At 56.5% G+C, this 15946-nt stretch overlaps 2 protein-coding genes and 1 long non-coding RNA gene across 6 annotated transcripts in view; 1 reads left to right on the forward strand and 2 right to left on the reverse strand.

The window, feature by feature from the left end:
• The window catches only part of SKAP1 (src kinase associated phosphoprotein 1), a 126031-nt gene extending 118050 nt beyond the window's left edge, over window positions 1–7981 (forward strand). For 2 of the 4 annotated variants that reach the window (XM_085211061.1, XM_085211062.1), the window contains exons 12-13: window positions 7065–7162; window positions 7780–7981. In XM_085211061.1, coding sequence (XP_085067187.1) covers window positions 7065–7162; window positions 7780–7837 — 156 coding nt within the window. In that variant the 3' untranslated portion in view covers window positions 7838–7981. Of the gene's footprint in view, window positions 1–7064; window positions 7183–7779 lie in introns of all 4 variants that reach the window. The other 2 variants (XM_085211063.1, XM_085211065.1) reach the window with 1 other exon arrangement.
• LOC146542590 (uncharacterized) lies at window positions 1488–8918 on the reverse strand. Its single transcript, XR_014880031.1, has 4 exons — window positions 8784–8918; window positions 7134–7270; window positions 3276–6853; window positions 1488–1797 (listed from the first exon to the last, which is right to left on the reverse strand). It is a non-coding gene; the product is annotated as an uncharacterized LOC146542590 (long non-coding RNA).
• Window positions 8919–9749: 831 nt separating this feature from the next.
• SNX11 (sorting nexin 11) lies at window positions 9750–15891 on the reverse strand. The gene is made up of 7 exons (XM_010724578.4): window positions 15788–15891; window positions 13279–13327; window positions 13012–13098; window positions 12814–12914; window positions 12441–12539; window positions 12041–12253; window positions 9750–10851 (listed from the first exon to the last, which is right to left on the reverse strand). The coding sequence occupies exons 2-7, from the start codon at window positions 13297–13299 to the stop codon at window positions 10710–10712; spliced, it is 663 nt and encodes a 220-aa protein (XP_010722880.1). The 5' UTR covers window positions 13300–13327; window positions 15788–15891; the 3' UTR covers window positions 9750–10709.
• Between the last annotated feature and the right edge of the window lie 55 nt (window positions 15892–15946).

A 15946-nucleotide genomic window follows, 5' to 3' on the forward strand; every position in this document is an offset into this window, starting at 1 on the left:
GGCTCTGAGGCACACTTTGACCATTTATTGTGCCTGGAAATTTATAATAAACGCTGTTAAAGACTTCGTCTTTGACAGAGGTAATAATAAATTCACTGTTAAAGACAGTAGTTTAATTCCTTATACCCTCCAATACCGCACAGAATAAACTATATTCATCACCGAGTAATTTTTTACCGCATAAATCTTTAAAACTAACCGTTGTAGGCTGTTGAGGCTGAAATATTGTGAATTTATTAGATATGCCCATGTAGTATTGGATTCAGAGGTTTCCATTCGAATATATTACAGGGGAAATTTGTGTCTTTAAGTGTGACAATGCTTCCATTTTCCGGAGTCACCATTGTAGGCAGCGGTTCCTTTGGAGTCAGCCGTGCTGTTATCAGGAATAGGTTTAGTGATGGAGGGTTTGGGGAGGGGGGGGATGTATAACAGTGCCCCGTTTGGAATGGGAGGCCAAAAACAGAAAAAAAAACAAGCTTTTTTTTTGCAGTGTACCCAATGGGCAGTGCTGTTCCGCGTGCTGGATGGGTGTGAGTTGCTTTGATTTGGGATGGAGCAGCAATTGAGGGAGTGATGGGGGAAAGCGAGGGCAAAGTGTTGGCACGTGGGCAGAATAAGGTCTGGAGGTGGCACGGGTTTGCCAAAAGGTGACGGCCATCCTTGCCATCCCCTCCTCCCCTGTTGCCTTTGCTAACGTGGATGAGCAGCGGACAGTAGAGAGCTTTGTTCGTTAGAGATGGAGCTAATTATAAAACCATCTCCCGGTTCACGAGGCGCGGGTAACATTTAAAGCAATGGATGCTGTAACATTTAAAGCGGTTCTATTGCCAAATGTCACAAACTGCTTTCATTTGAGATGAGTTAATCTGGATGGATGGAACTGAACGTCCCGGTCCTGGGCACCAAAAGTTTCCCTATGCCATAATTCTCCTCCAGGAATCCAAAGCTGTGCCATTCCCAAAGGTGTGACCCCAACATCCCAACCCTTCCAGTGCTCCTCTATGGGACAAGCAGCAAATCAGTGGTTAAAAATGAGAGAAAAGGAGCAATACACAGCCAACAAAGCGCCGTGCACCAAAATCCCTCCGTCCAAAGCTCTCTCCTCTCCTCCTGCTTTCCTCCTCCGAGCTGCTCCATCTGTAAACAAACAAACATCTCTGTTTTATGGCCCTTTGCTTTGCACCACCGAGGGGTGGAGGGGCGGGGGGTGGGGGGGAGTAGTGGAATGCCTAAGTAAGACTTTAATTCCAAATTCATTTAGGCGATAGCGCTGAAGTTGTCACAAACCATAATGCAGTATTTAATTAAAATAACAGAAGTGGATCTTAGATATGTCCTGGGGTAGCTATCACCAAATTACAGCTCTCCGTGCCGTATTTATGAGGCCGTACAGCTGGGTGGATGCAGAGCACTCACGCTCCAGACCCGACAGCTCTGTGCCTTCCTCTCCCCCATCCCCATTCCCCCCGGTGAGGTTTCCCCTTTGGCTGCACTGCATCTAGGATGACTCCTGGGATGATGGGCGAAGGATGGGATCCAAGGAGCAGAAACCCTAAATCCCGACTCAGGGAGGAAGCGGGGATTTGAGCCGTGCCCGGTGACCCCGGGGGGGTCACACTTGGTTGAATTCCCCCCCCTCCCCTGCTGCTCCCATCCCTCTGCTCACAGCTCGGCTCCTCGCACGCGGGCGCACACATGTGCACAATTACCACCAGCCCTCTTCACAGGTCACGGGCAGAGCCGAACGCGGGCGGCTGCTCGCTTCCATCAGGCTTTAAAGGCGAAAATAATTGGCTGCAGAACAAATTTAGGAAATGGAGTGTGCGATAAAGCAAATAAAAAGAGCTCCATCCTCCACCCCCCTCCCCCCCCTCCCCCTGCTCAGCACCGGGGATGGGAACGATCCGGGCACGGTTGTACCTCCCGTGCAACTTCACCATTAGAGTTGCACCTACAGCTAGGGAAGTTTGTCCGTGAAAAATGGTCATTTTGTTTCCCCTGCTCAAAGCACGTTATTAAAATGCTAATTTAAAAGAAAAAGGAGTTAAATATCTAGCGGTGGTGCAGTCTAATTGCAGCCATAATGAGCTCTCTAAATGTGAGTGCCCCTGACACACAGAGAGCATAAACAGCCAGCAAACACATCATTAGTGCTCGCGTTCATTTATTCTGGCGACCTGACGATGACCCCGCGAGGGTCGGGAGGAGCAGGTGGATCCGGCTGCGGCCCCGGGGGGCAGGAAGCGATGCTGCTGCCATGGCAACGGCGGGAGGGGGACTGGGATGGGGATGGGATGGGATGGGATGGGGATGGGGAGAGGGCTGGAGATGGACAGGGATGGGGACGGGGACATGGGGGAGGCATGGGGGTAGGGATGGGGATGGGGACGTGGAATAGGGGTGGGGATGGGGAGAGGGATGGAGATACGGACATGGATGGGGACAAGCACAATGACGGGGACAGGGGTGGGGATGGGGATGGGGAGGGGCAGGGACAATGGCAGTGATGGGGACAGGGATAGGGATGGGGAGAGGGCTGGAAATGGGATAGGGATAGGGATAGGGATAGGGATAGGGATAGGGATAGGGACGGGAATAGGGATAGGGATGGGGATAGGGATGGGGATGGGATTGGGAAAAGAATGGGGACAGGGACAAGGACAAGGATGTTACAGGAATGAGGATGGGGACAGGAACAGGGACAAGGAACAGCGACAGGGATGGGGATGAAGGCAGGGATGGGTGTTGTGTCCTTTGCAGTGGGGACAGAGATGGGGAGAGGCACAAGGACAGGGATGGGGGTGGGGAAGGGACAGGGCCAGGACCCCCAGAGCCAGCTGTACCCCCACAAGGAGCTGCCTTGGCTGGCCCGGATCCTCACCATGCTGCTTTAGGCCCCCCCCAACTCCCTGTGGCTGCTCAGAGCAGGATGGGGCACTGCAGGGAGCGGTGCCATCTCCAACCACAGGCAGCCGAGGAAAGAGATGCATAAAAACAATTCTTCAAGAAAGATTTCAGCTCCATTCCAGCCGGTTTGGTTCTGAACAGCCGCGCCGGTCGCCCCCCAGCAACGGCACAATAACTTCACTCCAATCCCCCCCCCCTCCTCCTCCTTCTCCTCACCCCTTATTCCTTTTCTCCTCTCCCTACGTCTGTCTGAGGGGCACAGGAACACCAACCCTGGGAAATATTTTAAAATAAAAAATCTCCCCGCCGACACCCCCGTCCCCATCCCCGCACCCCCCCCCCTCTCCCGTGCACTCTCGGTGAACCTGTGATATTGTAGCAATGGCCCTTGAAGTGCGGTGGGGAGGTGATTTAGGAGAATATTAAAGGCAATGTGGAGATTCGAAGGCGCCTCTCTCAGGGAGATCTGGAGAAATACGCAGCACAGATGGGCTGAGCAGATTAAACATTTCCGTCACATTGTTTTCAAATTGTGTTTGCGGTGCCTGAGGGTTGGTGCTGCGGTCAGAGCACGGCGGAGCCGCACGGAGCTGCTTGATGGAATAAATATTAATACGGCTTCTTCACATCACCACCCCATCCCATCAGATCTCAGCCACCTCCGGCTTCCCCCTGGGCTGGGGCATGGGGAGCCCAATGGGGTGGATGTGGGGATTCTGATGGGATGGATACACAGACCCCAGTGAGATGACGTGGGGACCCCAATAGGATGGATATGCAGACCCTGATGGGATGGAGATGGGGACCCCAATGGGATGACATGGGGACCCCAATAGGATGGATATGCAGACCCTGATGGGATGGACATGGGGACCCCAATGGGATGACATGGGGACCCCAATAGGATGGATATGCAGACCCTGATGGGATGGACGTGGGGACCCCAATGGGATGACATGGGGACCCCAATAGGATGGATATGCAGACCCTGATGGGATGGAGATGGGGACCCCAATGGGATGACATGGGGACCCCAATAGGATGGATATGCAGACCCTGATGGGATAGAGATGGGGACCCCAAGGGGATGGACATGGGGACTTCAATAGGATGGATATGCAGACCCCGATGGGATGGACGTGGGGACCCCAATGGGATGACATGGGGACCCCAATAGGATGGATATGCAGACCCTGATGGGATGGAGATGGGGACCCCAATGGGATGACATGGGGACCCCAATAGGATGGATATGCAGACCCTGATGGGATAGAGATGGGGACCCCAAGGGGATGGACATGGGGACTTCAATAGGATGGATATGCAGACCCCGATGGGATGGACATGGGGACCCCAATGGGATGACATGGGGACCCCAATAGGATGGATATGCAGACCCTGATGGGATAGACATGGGGACCCCAAGGGGATGGATATGCAGACCCTGATGGGATGGAGATGGGGACCCCAATGGGATGACATGGGGACCCTAATAGGATGGATATGCAGACCCTGATGGGATGGAGATGGGGACCCCAATAGGATGGATATGCAGACCCTGATGGGATGGAGATGCAGACCCTGATGGGATGGACATGGGGACCCCAATAGGATGGATATGCAAACCCTGATGGGATGGAGATGCAGACCCTGATGGGATGGACATGGGGACCCCAATAGGATGGATATGCAGACCATGATGGGATGACATGGGGACCCCAATAGGATGGATATGCAGACCCTGATGGGATGGACATGGGGACCCCAATAGGATGGATATGCAGACCCTGATGGGATTGATGTGGGGAATTCTGTGGGATGGATACATAGACCCCAACGGGATGGACATGGGGACCCTGGTGGGATGGATACATGGAACCCCAACGGGATGGACATGGGGACTCCAGTAGGATGGATACGCAGACCCCAATGGGATGGACATGATGGGAACACAAATGGGACCAGGCACCACGTCCACAGCACATGGGACGAGGGGAAAGAGCAATGCCCCATTACCTCCACTCCTGCAACATCTGAGAGCTGAGTCACTGGGAGCAAGGGGGAATCATTTAAAGGAGCTGCTCCACCAGTGTGTGAAGGGGGCAGTGCCAGGTTGTGATGAGCAGCACCTAAGCTGCTCCTCCATAGAGAAAGCTGCTCTTTGTGGGGGGGAAAGGAGCTCCCAGCTGCATCCCTTGCTGCAAGTTCCCTGGGGACAGGTAGGCCCTTGTGGACGGGTAGAGCCTGGATTTCAGAGCTTGCCACAGCCCTGAGCTGCTTTTAGATGTACAGCTGACCTGGTATAAAACTCCCCGGTGTCAGCCGACCCCTCGTGCCTGCCATACCTCATCGATGAATTAGATTCCTCCATTTTCCTAACAATAATGTATGGCACACAAGCACTAATAATGGGGCTGAGCAATCATAAACCGATAAGTCTCTGACTGATTGGCTTTTCCTTCTGCATCCATCAAAGCGTCATTGATCTTCTGTGCGAAGCAAGGTGATGAATGGCGTTCCAGGAGCCCAGAGGGGTTGTTTATGAGGGCTGGCAGAGGAGTGCAATGGCAAGGAGGACTTGGGAGTGCTGCTGGGGGGTACATTTCATCCCCACTGAGAGCCCACGGACCCTCAGCAAGGAGAAAGAGAGGAGCGGGATGGGGCACTTGGAGCTCCCCAGAGAGCATGGAGCGTGATGTCCCCAGCTGGCTTTGTTCACGGGTTTGGTGGCAGTGGTTTGTGGTTGGGGTTTGGCTTGGTTTGGGGTTTTCTTTTTTTTTTTGTGGTGGTTGTCTTGTTTCTTTTCCCCTCTGTCCTCTTTTTCCCTTGCGGATGGAGCTTAGCAGCATCAATCCTTTTATGGGCTGCCACAAGAGCCCCGATTGCTGGTGATTATCGGGACGAGCGTCAGCTTTTGGGTTCAATTGGCACCGGGGAACGAAATGCAGAAAGTGCTTGGGGGGGTTTTCTTCATCCTGGGAGAGTGAATCTGACAGTTCCAGCAGCACTGAGATGGAGAGGAGCTGCATGTCAGGAGCAGAGAGGGGCCGTAGGGGGTAGGGTTGACTTCCAGTGCTGCTGGGTACTGCATGCCATGGCCCTGCTGGGTGCCCATAGGTGCTGCTCCCAGCTCACACTGGGACACAGCACCCACAGCACTGAGCTGCACGCACAGCTGACCTCTCCTGAGCAATTATCTTCCAGATTAGCGAGTTTGCAGTCCCTTCTGTAAAGTCTCAGCTAAATTACTTCCCCCCCACACACGCACACCTCCCCAACCCAGTCCGTGCAGGTATTGAGCACAGAGGCCCCATTAGTGTATAATTAGGCAAAACCACCCTCAGACTCCCTCTTCCTCACCCCCCTCTCCAAAACCCGGGCGCTGCAGCCCCGTCTCAGGCATCAGCACGTTAGTGAGATGTAAATGAGCACCTCCAGACGAGAGCAGAGTTCACCCTGCACTGGGCTCTGCCTTGCTGTGCCAGTGCACTCCTCGTTTTAATAGTTTAATAAAAATTAGCATAATTAACGAACATCTGTATGATCCAGAGTGGTGCAATTTGGCACTTGGAAACGAGGACTTAAACATTATTGCTGGGAGTTTAATGTTGTTTTAATTCTTTTTGGCACTGTGCAGTGAAATAAACGCTTGGTGCCGCGAGTTCTCGGCTGGCTCTCATTTGCATTTTCCTCCCTTTGATTATGAGCAATCGTGGGCTAGCCAGCAATTCATCAAAGCAGAAATTATTTTAAAATACCTCATAGTGTTTGGGCTATGGCAGAGCTGGGGTTGGGGGGTGGGTGCTGGGGGGTCCCCTTTTCACATGGGGTGCATCTCCTGCCTGGGGCTGCTCTGCCCAGGGCTCCTGCTGTTCCCAAAGAGGTTCCAAACAGAGCTGCTTTCTTTTCTTCTGGTTTCGCAATGGGGTTTTTCCTGCTTTGCCTGCAGAAGTATGGGATGCAGCCCCCCCACTCTGCGCTGACCCACATCCCATGGGAAGCGAAGGGTGGGGGGTGAAGGATGGGGTGAGGAAGGGCAGCAAAGTGCCTCCCGGTGGGACTCAGAGGGGAGAGAAATGGGTCTGTGTGAAGCCAGCTGCCAAAGAAAGGAGCAGAGCTGCCCTGGCATTAACACTTCTGCTGTGCCTCCCCAGGAGTACAACATGTATGGCTGGTGGGTCGGGGAGCTCAACAGCACCGTCGGGATCGTCCCCAAGGATTACCTGGCAGCTGCTTACGACCTGGAGGAGCGGTGAGGATGGAGGTGCCCAGGTGAGAGGTGGCACCCCGGCGTTTGTGCGATGGGGAGGCAGCGCTGCTCCTTTCTCTCCCAGGACAGTTTGGCTCCATCTTCTGGTTTCTGTTTTACATGGAAGGAAGGTGGTGGGGCTGGGAAACAGGCACAGGTCAGAGAAAAGCCACCGTGCCCAGAACAGCTGTGGATGGGGGTGCATCTGTGGGGCTGGGGATGACAGGGCTGTGGGGACATGGTGACCTTCTGATGTTCACCCAAGAGATGGGGCTCTGTGCAGTGTCCCTGCCTGGATTTCAGCTCCGTTCAGTTCTAAGGCAGAAAGCTGTGCCAAAACCACCGCAGCTGCCTCTGTCAGACCCTGAGAGCTGTATGTGACAGCTGCAACCTGCACTGACAGCAGCACTGGGCTATTCTCCCAAAGCCCATAGATAGGGAGGGAGGCATTTGGCAGACGGGGAAATGGAGCCCAGCAGTGGGGCTGGGACAGCAGGGGGTCAGCAGCCACCTGACCGCCCTCTGGGCACAGAGACCTTCGTGTCCTCTCTGTGACCCACAACCCTACCCTGCGTGCCCTTCCCCGCCCTCACCGTTTCTCTCCCCCTCCCCAAATCCAGGTGCTCGCCTCTCCCCTTGCCCACGCTGCGATGCCACAAGGACCCTCCCCAGCCTTGAGAATCCATTACAAGAAGAGCCTTGCGGGCCACCACCCGCTGCTCCGGACCCTGCACAGCCCTCGGTACTCGGGCATCACCAGCCCGCCCTTCGACCCCCCCCGGCCGGCAGTCCGCAATAAACTCGCTCCCCCTCCCCGCTTTATCCGCTTCGAGCTGCACTGCTCCGTATGGCCGCCAGGTGGCGCTCTGGGCCCGCGCACTGCCCGGCCGGGGGAGCGACAGCGGCGGTGGGGAGCTGGAAGGGGGGGATGGGGGGCTGAGAGCGGGGTAACGTTGATGCGGGGCTCACTCGTAGTACGGACCTCGGGCCTTTGGGATGGGTTTGGGATGCCCAGAGCTCAGCTGGGCATGGAGGGACCTCCGGGATGGGGGTGTGTGGATGGAGGAGATGGGGGTGTACGTTCACAACCACCCCCCCACCCCTACCCCCGGCCCACCGGCAGCTGCCCTTTGCCTTCCTCCTCCAGATCCAAAGCTGCAGAGAGCCTTTCCCCGGGCTTCCGTGCACTGCAGCACGGTGTTCACCCCGCTTTACACCACGGGGTCGGATCCTGTCCTGCACCATCCCCCCCCCCCTCCCCCAGGTACCCCGGGGACACGGAGCGGTGGGTGCGTGCAGTGAGGTTGGGGGGGAGCACACGCCGTGGTTTGTTTGCACAGATTTGAGACAGCTTTCCCCGGGGCGGGCGTGGAAGGCGAGGATGCGGTGTCTGGAGAGCCTGGATCGCGTCCAGGCGGCGAGTTTTGCTCCTGGCAGCGACGGGGAGCGGAGAGACGAGCGGGGCTGCGGGGAGGGGGGGGGCGGTTACCCTGTGCCGCTCCGTGTGCCCACCGCAGCTGCTTCAAAGCCCGGAGCAAACCCCAAGCCACAGCCGGCTGCTCTCCCCCCACATCAGTTCCATGCATGGCAGAGAGATCCGCCTCCCCTTCTCCCCCCCCATCACCTTCAGGCCCTGCACGAAACCATCCCTGCACATCTTGGACCCCATCCCCAGACGTTCCCACGGCCGCAGCGGTGCGGGGACGGCGCTGCTCCGCTCTGCATGCAGCACCCGGGCGGCTATTCGGCTATTCCCACCCCCCCCCCCTCCACCTTCACACACACACCCCCACCCCCCCCGCCACGGTTCTGCCTCCGAATGAGTCACTGTTTTCCCGACAGCTTTGCAGAGTCGATCAACACCACTAAAAATAATTTCCGCCTGGCTCTGACACGCAGCCAACACCGGGGCAGCAGCTGCACCCCCCAAAGGGGAAGGATGGGCACCTTGCAGAGGGACCGAGCTCTGCTTGCAGGGCTGCTTTATCTCCACCACCTACAAAGGGAAGCCCCAGGGCTGGCCAGGTTCTGGCAGGACATGGAGAGAGGGATGCCCGGAGCGGGGCTGCGGCTCCAGACTGAGTGCTGTGCTCAGGATTTGCAGCCCTGGCCGAAGGTGCGGTGCCTGCAGGATGCTTTGCAGTCTATGGCCACAGCTGGCCTCGCAGCTGAGCCATTTGGAGCTGCACACTCATCAGCAGATATGAATATGTATGAAGGGGGGCAGCCAATGGCACCAGCAGCTGCCAGCCTTCACCATGAACTTCTCCTGACATTTTGGCTGCGACACGTCGGGTTTCCAAGCCTCCCTTTCTGCAAACCCAAACCTCTGTGTGAGGACGACCACCCCCAGCCCCACAAATCTCACAGCGTGATCCTCCCACCTGCTCCCAGCCCTCTGCTTTCTGCTTTGTGGACCCTCTCACCTCTCCCTCTGAGCGAGCTGCCCCAGCAGGATCAGCCCTACAGGGAGAGGTGCAATCAGCAGCCCTGTTTCCTACAGCCATCTATCCCCAATTAGCTTGGCCTCGGCCCTGCTTGGCTCCCTCCACCCACGCAGCGAGGACAGACATCACCAGCAAGCAGCAAGCCTCTTCTACTTTGTTTTTATTTCAAGTCAGAGCACGTCGGCTCTGCCTCTACCAGTGCTCAGGGTATAGGAAAAGGTGCAGGAGAGCACAGGGAGCAGCAGCAAAAGTAACCAGGGCCCAAGCGTTGCCAGACACCCACTCCAAGGCAGTTGCATGCTGCGTTGCTCTGAGCGAGCTCCCTGCTGGCTGTGAGTCCCCCATTCTCCTCCCCTGTTGCTCCCACGTTCCCCCACTGTGCTATCAACGTGTGGAAAGGTTTGTTCTCCTGCAGAATCCCATCTGGAAGGGGTGGCTGCACAAACAGGCAGGGGAGATAAACTGTTCCCCTCATTCTCGGGTGGGTTTCATCTCTGTTTGTCCCAGCTGCGTGCAGCTCGTGGGGCAAATGCTGCCAGCAGGACCCAGGTGTGGGCAGAGTATCTGCAGCCTGCTGTGGGTCCCATGCAGCTGAGACCACCAGGAGCTGCACAGAGCTGCTGTCGCTGGGGAAATGCAGCCTCCATGCAGAGGGCTGCCAGAGGGACCTGCTGGGCAGCAGCCAGCTCCCCACTCCCAGTCTGAGGCTGCACGCATCACAGCCAGCACATCCCACCCTGCCCAGGGCCAGAAATGTACCGATAACACGGGGCCTCGCTGGCATTGTGACCTAACCAAGCCCTGCTACTACTCCAATTGGAGAGCAAAGGGCCACGGGAATAAGAAACACAGGTTTCACTAACCACTAGATCTCTTCTCCAAAGAGAAGAGCTACACAAACACACTGCCTGGACATCAAGGACAGTTGAGAATCATCAGGGAGAGAGCACACGAGCCCCGGTCACCACAGAGCCAAGGACAAAGCCGTGTTCCCAGCACACCCCCAGTCCTGCCAGCCCGGCCTCCTTCTGGCTCAGCCAGCAGCACCTCCTCCAGAGAGGGCTGCAGGTCCTGGGGAAGGCAGGTGAGGTCGCTCAAACCATTTACTGCATCTCCTGCTGTCCACCCAAGGGCTCTGCTGGCTCATCTGGGCTGTCCGAGTGCGCGTCGTCCATGCCAAAGTCGTTCCAGTGGGGGAGGGTCTCCAGGCAGCTCAGCCCCTGTGTGGCCCCCAGGCTGGCACAGCTGAAAAGAGAGAGCAGTCAGAGCACTGGCAACACTGCAGCGGCTGCTCTGGTTGTACACAGGGGCAGCACCACCAGCAAGAGGCAGATGGTGCTGGCAGCAGCAAGGAAAACACAGCCACAACACCTGCATACCTACCCTGTTAGCTCGGGCTGCTGTGCTCTCCCAAACCCTATCCTTCAAGCAAAAAGAGCTCTATTTTAAACACTGCTGGGGTCTAGAAACGTCTTTCTTTCCATTCATTGAAAACCAAGCTGAAAAAGCACTTGCAGAAGTGGTACAGAAGGCAGACACAGCCTCTTGCATAGCAGGCTCAAGGAGCACAGGGATGCAGAGCTTCACTGCCACGGAAGCTGCACCTGCAGGACTTGAGTGTGTGGGTGATGCAGAGGTGACAAACAGAGGATGCTTTCCTCTCCCACCATAGCAGCAGAAAACCCTTCACTGGCACCAAGGTGGCAGCCCTCCTTGCCCAGGGAGATCCTGGCTAATTCCCACACACACTGCAAGTGCTCTGCAGCTGTGGTGGGTGTGAGACATGCCTTGCACACTGCAAGGGCTGAGAGAAGATGCACATAAAGTCTATGTACTGAAAGGCTCCAAGGTTCCTCACCGCACAGAGATTAAGGAAGGAATGCATCCAAAGATCTCTGTAATTCTCAGCTTAAGTTTTTCTGGGAGACTCAAGCTCTTCTCTGCTAAGCCTTGGCTATGGCCAGAACAGGTCACCCTCCCAGGCAGCCTGAAGAGCAGCACAGGAGACACTGGCAACAGCCTGTGACATCCATCTCTGCTCATCTGGCCCCTGGAATCCTGCCCACTTGTGTGCAGGGCTAGGGAACACATCCTCAGCTTTATTCCTTTAAATGACTGTAACAAAGATGTGACAAGCAGCTCAAAAAGCCACTCATGAGTCCCTGGAAAACCTGGCAGCTCCTCTCATTTCATAGTAGGAGTTGTTTCCTAACAGTGAAACTCTACTGCACAGACACCAGCCATTTCTAAGCAGCATTCCTACAGCTCCAAGCACAGGCAAGGGGAGGTGTGGGCAGCAGGGCATCATGTGGCTCAGGGTGCTGCTGGTACCAGGTCTGCTCAAACCAGCACAAAGCAGCTCTGAGCACAGCAAGAGAGCTGGGGTCTGCCCCACTGTGGTGCCCCTGGGTCAGTCTTTCCCTGCCTGCATTACCTGCCATGCACACCTCCTCCCTGCAGCAGCGTAGGGCGGCTCTCCTCCTCCTGCACCCAGCCACAGTTGGACATGGCATAGTGCAGGATGGCTTCTGTCACTGTCTGTGAGCCTTGGCCTTGCACGCATGCCTCTATCTCAGGCACGGAGAGCTGGCTCTGCAGGAAGAGGTGCAGCCGGCTGTCGGAGAGGAGGACAACATTCTGCACAACCCTGTGCGAAAAGAGAAGGGGGTGAGGCAAGTCTGCAGGGGCACAGAGCACTCAGCCCTGCCCAGACAGCTCACACTGCCAGGGTGACCCCACCAGCAGATCCACTGCCACCTCACAAACAGCATCTTCTAAGTGCTGCATCCTCCCTCTCATGCCCTCCCAGAGGTGTGTGCAAGAGCTTCACTCACTTTTCCAGGAACTGCTGCAGCCCCTGCCTCCTCTTCTCAATGAATTCATCTGTGCTCCCCACAAAGAAGGTGGATTTCCCAGGCAGCTCTGGGACAGGCCTGCAGGAAGAAAGCAGAGGCAGCAGCTCAGGATCAGATTGTCCCAGCACTGGAGCAAGAAGATGTGGGGCACCATGGCAGCAGCAGCTGGCACCCTGCTTTGTGCAGAGCCAGATCTTATGAGTGCCAGTATCCCACATCCATGTCTGGAGCAAGCCACCCCTCTGCTTTTTTTATCCACATCTTCTCCGAGAGCACATAAGATACCCAGAGCAATGGAACCGTGGTGTCTGGCTGCAGGTGGGGGAAAGCAGGGAGCTCAGGGCATGCTTACACCAAGCCAGCATTCTTCTGGAGCTGCCGCCTCAGCCACACGAATTCACGGTACCGGCGCCGCACACATGAGGTCTTGGCTGTAAAGGCCTTGCTGTTGGTCTGCACCAAAATAAATAAATAAATAGAGACATAATCCTCCCAACTGAGGGGCAACGAGGCAGGTGAACTCTGCTGTTTCCCAGCAGCCACAACTTACATGAAGGAAGATTTTATAATCCACATAGGAGTTCCAGGAGCCTTCGTTCTGCACTCGAGGGTCCTGGACGCGCACTGTGGTCAGCTCCTGGGGCACAAACACTGCCTGAGCACAGGGCAGAACCTCCCAGTCTCATCCCCATCCACCCCCCAGCTCTGCCCCCTGCCCAGTGTTCAGCACCTCTCTCCCCTCGATGCAGCACTCAAGGCTCCAGCATTGCCAAACCCCAGCCAGGAACAGATAAAACCACATCAGGAGGCGTCTTACCTCCTCTCGGCTCTCCAACATCCTAGAGCCAGAGCCCAGAAGGAAACATCTGCACAGAGGAAAAAGGATATGGTAGGAAGAGATGGAGCACTCAGACAATCTGGATTCCCCACGTTCTCCCCAGACTCCCAGGAAGTTCACGTTTCTGTCTCACCCAGCAGCACCTCTCCAGCCCCCAGTTCCTAGCACAGCTGATCCTATCCAGTAAGCCACCATGAAATAAAGAGGATGCATCCAACTCCAGCAGCTCCCAGGGCAGAGAGCAAAGCAGCACTAGCCTCCCACATGCCCCACATGGGCCACACAGCCCATCGTGCTGCTGCTGGGGGATGCTGGAGGCTGCTCCATGACCAGAACTGGGACATGCAGCATCTCTTTTCCTTGTAGCTCCATAGGAGAAAAGGATGGAAGAGCCCAGCCCCTCCCCACACTGCATGGGCAGTTCTGCACTGAAACACCAGTGCAGCCTGTTCAGGTGGTAAGGAAAGAACCCCACTTTGATCACAGCTTCCTCCTCTCACCAGCCTCCCCCTGCTGCCTGCCCAGCACAAGCAAAGCAGCCACCCCCCCAGCCAGCATCCTCCCGCTGCCAGATGAGCCTGCTCCTCTCCCTGAGATCAGCCCAGCTCCTGCTGCTGCCCCAGCACGTCTCCCATTAGCACCAGACACGGACAACGCCGCTCCTCTCAGCTCTTTCACAATTCAACTGAATAAGCAGCAAACTCCAGACCACGATTTCCCCCTCTGGTTAGATGTCGTGCCTGCATTGCAACCGCTCGCCCTCACTGCCCTCCCTGCTCCCACCCTCCCCAGCACCCCACGGTGCCCTCATCTCTCCCGCTGAGTTTTGCCATGAGCTGCTGCCTCCTCCACCACATCCCTCGGGCACTGCTGGGCCCCCAGCTGATTTGCTGCCCCACTGCATTCTCCTGCAGTAATCCCTGTTTTGCAATGATAGCACAGACACGGTGCCAGCGCTGCGAGGAAGAGAGAGGACAGACAGTCCCCACACTCCATAACAGCACAGACCAACCCATCCAAGCGTCCCTTCCTGGTCTGGACCATACAGAGCAGGAGAGCTCGTCAGGGGGAGCTGGCAGACCAAACAAAGTGTCCTGGTTTCACCTCTCTGGTTTGTTGTGTAAGGCATTTGGAGCCCCTGGGATGAACCTGAGGCTCAGGACGCAGCCTTGGCTCCTGAGGGACGCGGAGCAGAGAGGCACAGCAACCCTTCACCTGTTCCCAGTTTCTGGAGCTTTGCCTTTTAGGCCACGGGAGCTGCCAAGTGCTGGGTAGCATTGCGAGCTCAGCCTTTATTTATCCGCTCGGTTGTGAAGCAAAGCTCTTCTGAAGGCTGAGCTAATTTTAGCCAGGACAAGGGGAGGGGTGAGCCACGATCCACGCTTCAAAAATCTGGCTCTGCCGGTTTGCAAGATCTCACTCATCTGATCCAATGCAGAGAGCAGTGAAGGTGTGAATGGACAGCAGAGAAGAGCTGAGGGCACAGAGCAGGAGCTCCAGGCCCAGCGCAGGCAGCTCTGGGGTATCTCACAGTGACAGCTCTCACTGTGGCTGGGTCAGGCTGCTGCTGCTGCTGCCGTTTCCAATTTGAGCTGTAAGGGGGAGGGTGAAGGGAACTGACCAAAAAAACCCCACCACATTTCAGTGCACGCAGTCCTCCCCCTGGGGACTGAGGGCAGACAATGTGCTAGCAGTCACCCTGTCGGGCTCAGCAATGGGCGCTCAGCTTTCCAAGGCAGCTGTGATCCCACTGCTTCAAGGGCAAAAACACAACGGGGAGAGGAGAAGAGAAAAAAAAAACAGCCTTCACGGAATAGCAGAAGGCTGCCACAAAGAGGGGCTGGGTTGCTCAGCTATGGGAGATTGGAGACCGCAGAGGACAGCTGGGGGCCGCTGCTGCATGGGATGGGATGGGATGGGATGGGATGGGATGGGATGGGATGGGATGGGACGGGGCTGCCTCGGGAGGGGTCCCTGCAGCCCCACAGGGCCCAGTGCTGCCCGGGGCAGAGCAGGACCGAGCACAGCCCCAGGCGTGGCACAGCACGAGGCTGCTGCTGCTCGCTCCATGTGGGAACGCACACGTGTCTCACGGCCACGCTTTCACACCGAGCATCAAATAATCCCATTTAAGCTCGATTCAGAGTTAATTGGTCTTCGCTCGATAAACCAAAGGGAAAAGGCAGCTTTGGGGGGCAGCTTTAAGCAGTTATGCCAAATCCTCTTTCGGGGCTTTTGCTTAAGATCCAAATTAAGGGCTCTCGGGGGGAGCCGCTGTTACCCCCACTGCACCGCGGGGGTCGCGATCCGGGGCCGGGGGGCACCGGCACGAACTCGGAACCCGGAGACCTCCCCCTCTCAAGGCCTCAGCCCCGAAAACGAGTCATACAACCTCCCCCCTGCCGCGCTAGGCTCTCCATACAGAGCTCAGCGTACCGGCCCGCAGTTAAGCCCAGATCCGCTCCCTCCCTCTTTCAGAACCCCTCACCTCCTCACGCAGGACGCGGCCCCTTTAAAGCGCACGGCGGCGCGGCGGCCTTATACCGCGAGCTGCACTTCCTTTTCCGGCCGGCGCGGTGCATTTCGGGAGCCGTAGTTCTGTCCTAACACCTCCCACGATGCCCCGCGGCAACTCCCACATCTAACG

Source organism: Meleagris gallopavo, chromosome 29, assembly GCF_905368555.1.
Source record: "Meleagris gallopavo chromosome 29, MGAL_WU_HG_1.1, whole genome shotgun sequence".
Taxonomy (NCBI): Eukaryota; Metazoa; Chordata; class Aves; order Galliformes; family Phasianidae; genus Meleagris; species Meleagris gallopavo.

Excerpts from the sequence above, each read along its gene's own strand:
- SNX11 (XM_010724578.4), bottom strand. The coding sequence starts at position 13,299 with ATGTTGGAGAGCCGAGAGGAG. Across the intron at positions 13,099-13,278 it reads TGTTGGAGAGCCGAGAGGAG|GAGCTGACCACAGTGCGCGT; the intron begins GTAAGACGCCTC and ends TTTGTGCCCCAG. Across the intron at positions 12,915-13,011 it reads ATTATAAAATCTTCCTTCAT|ACCAACAGCAAGGCCTTTAC; the intron begins GTAAGTTGTGGC and ends ATTTTGGTGCAG.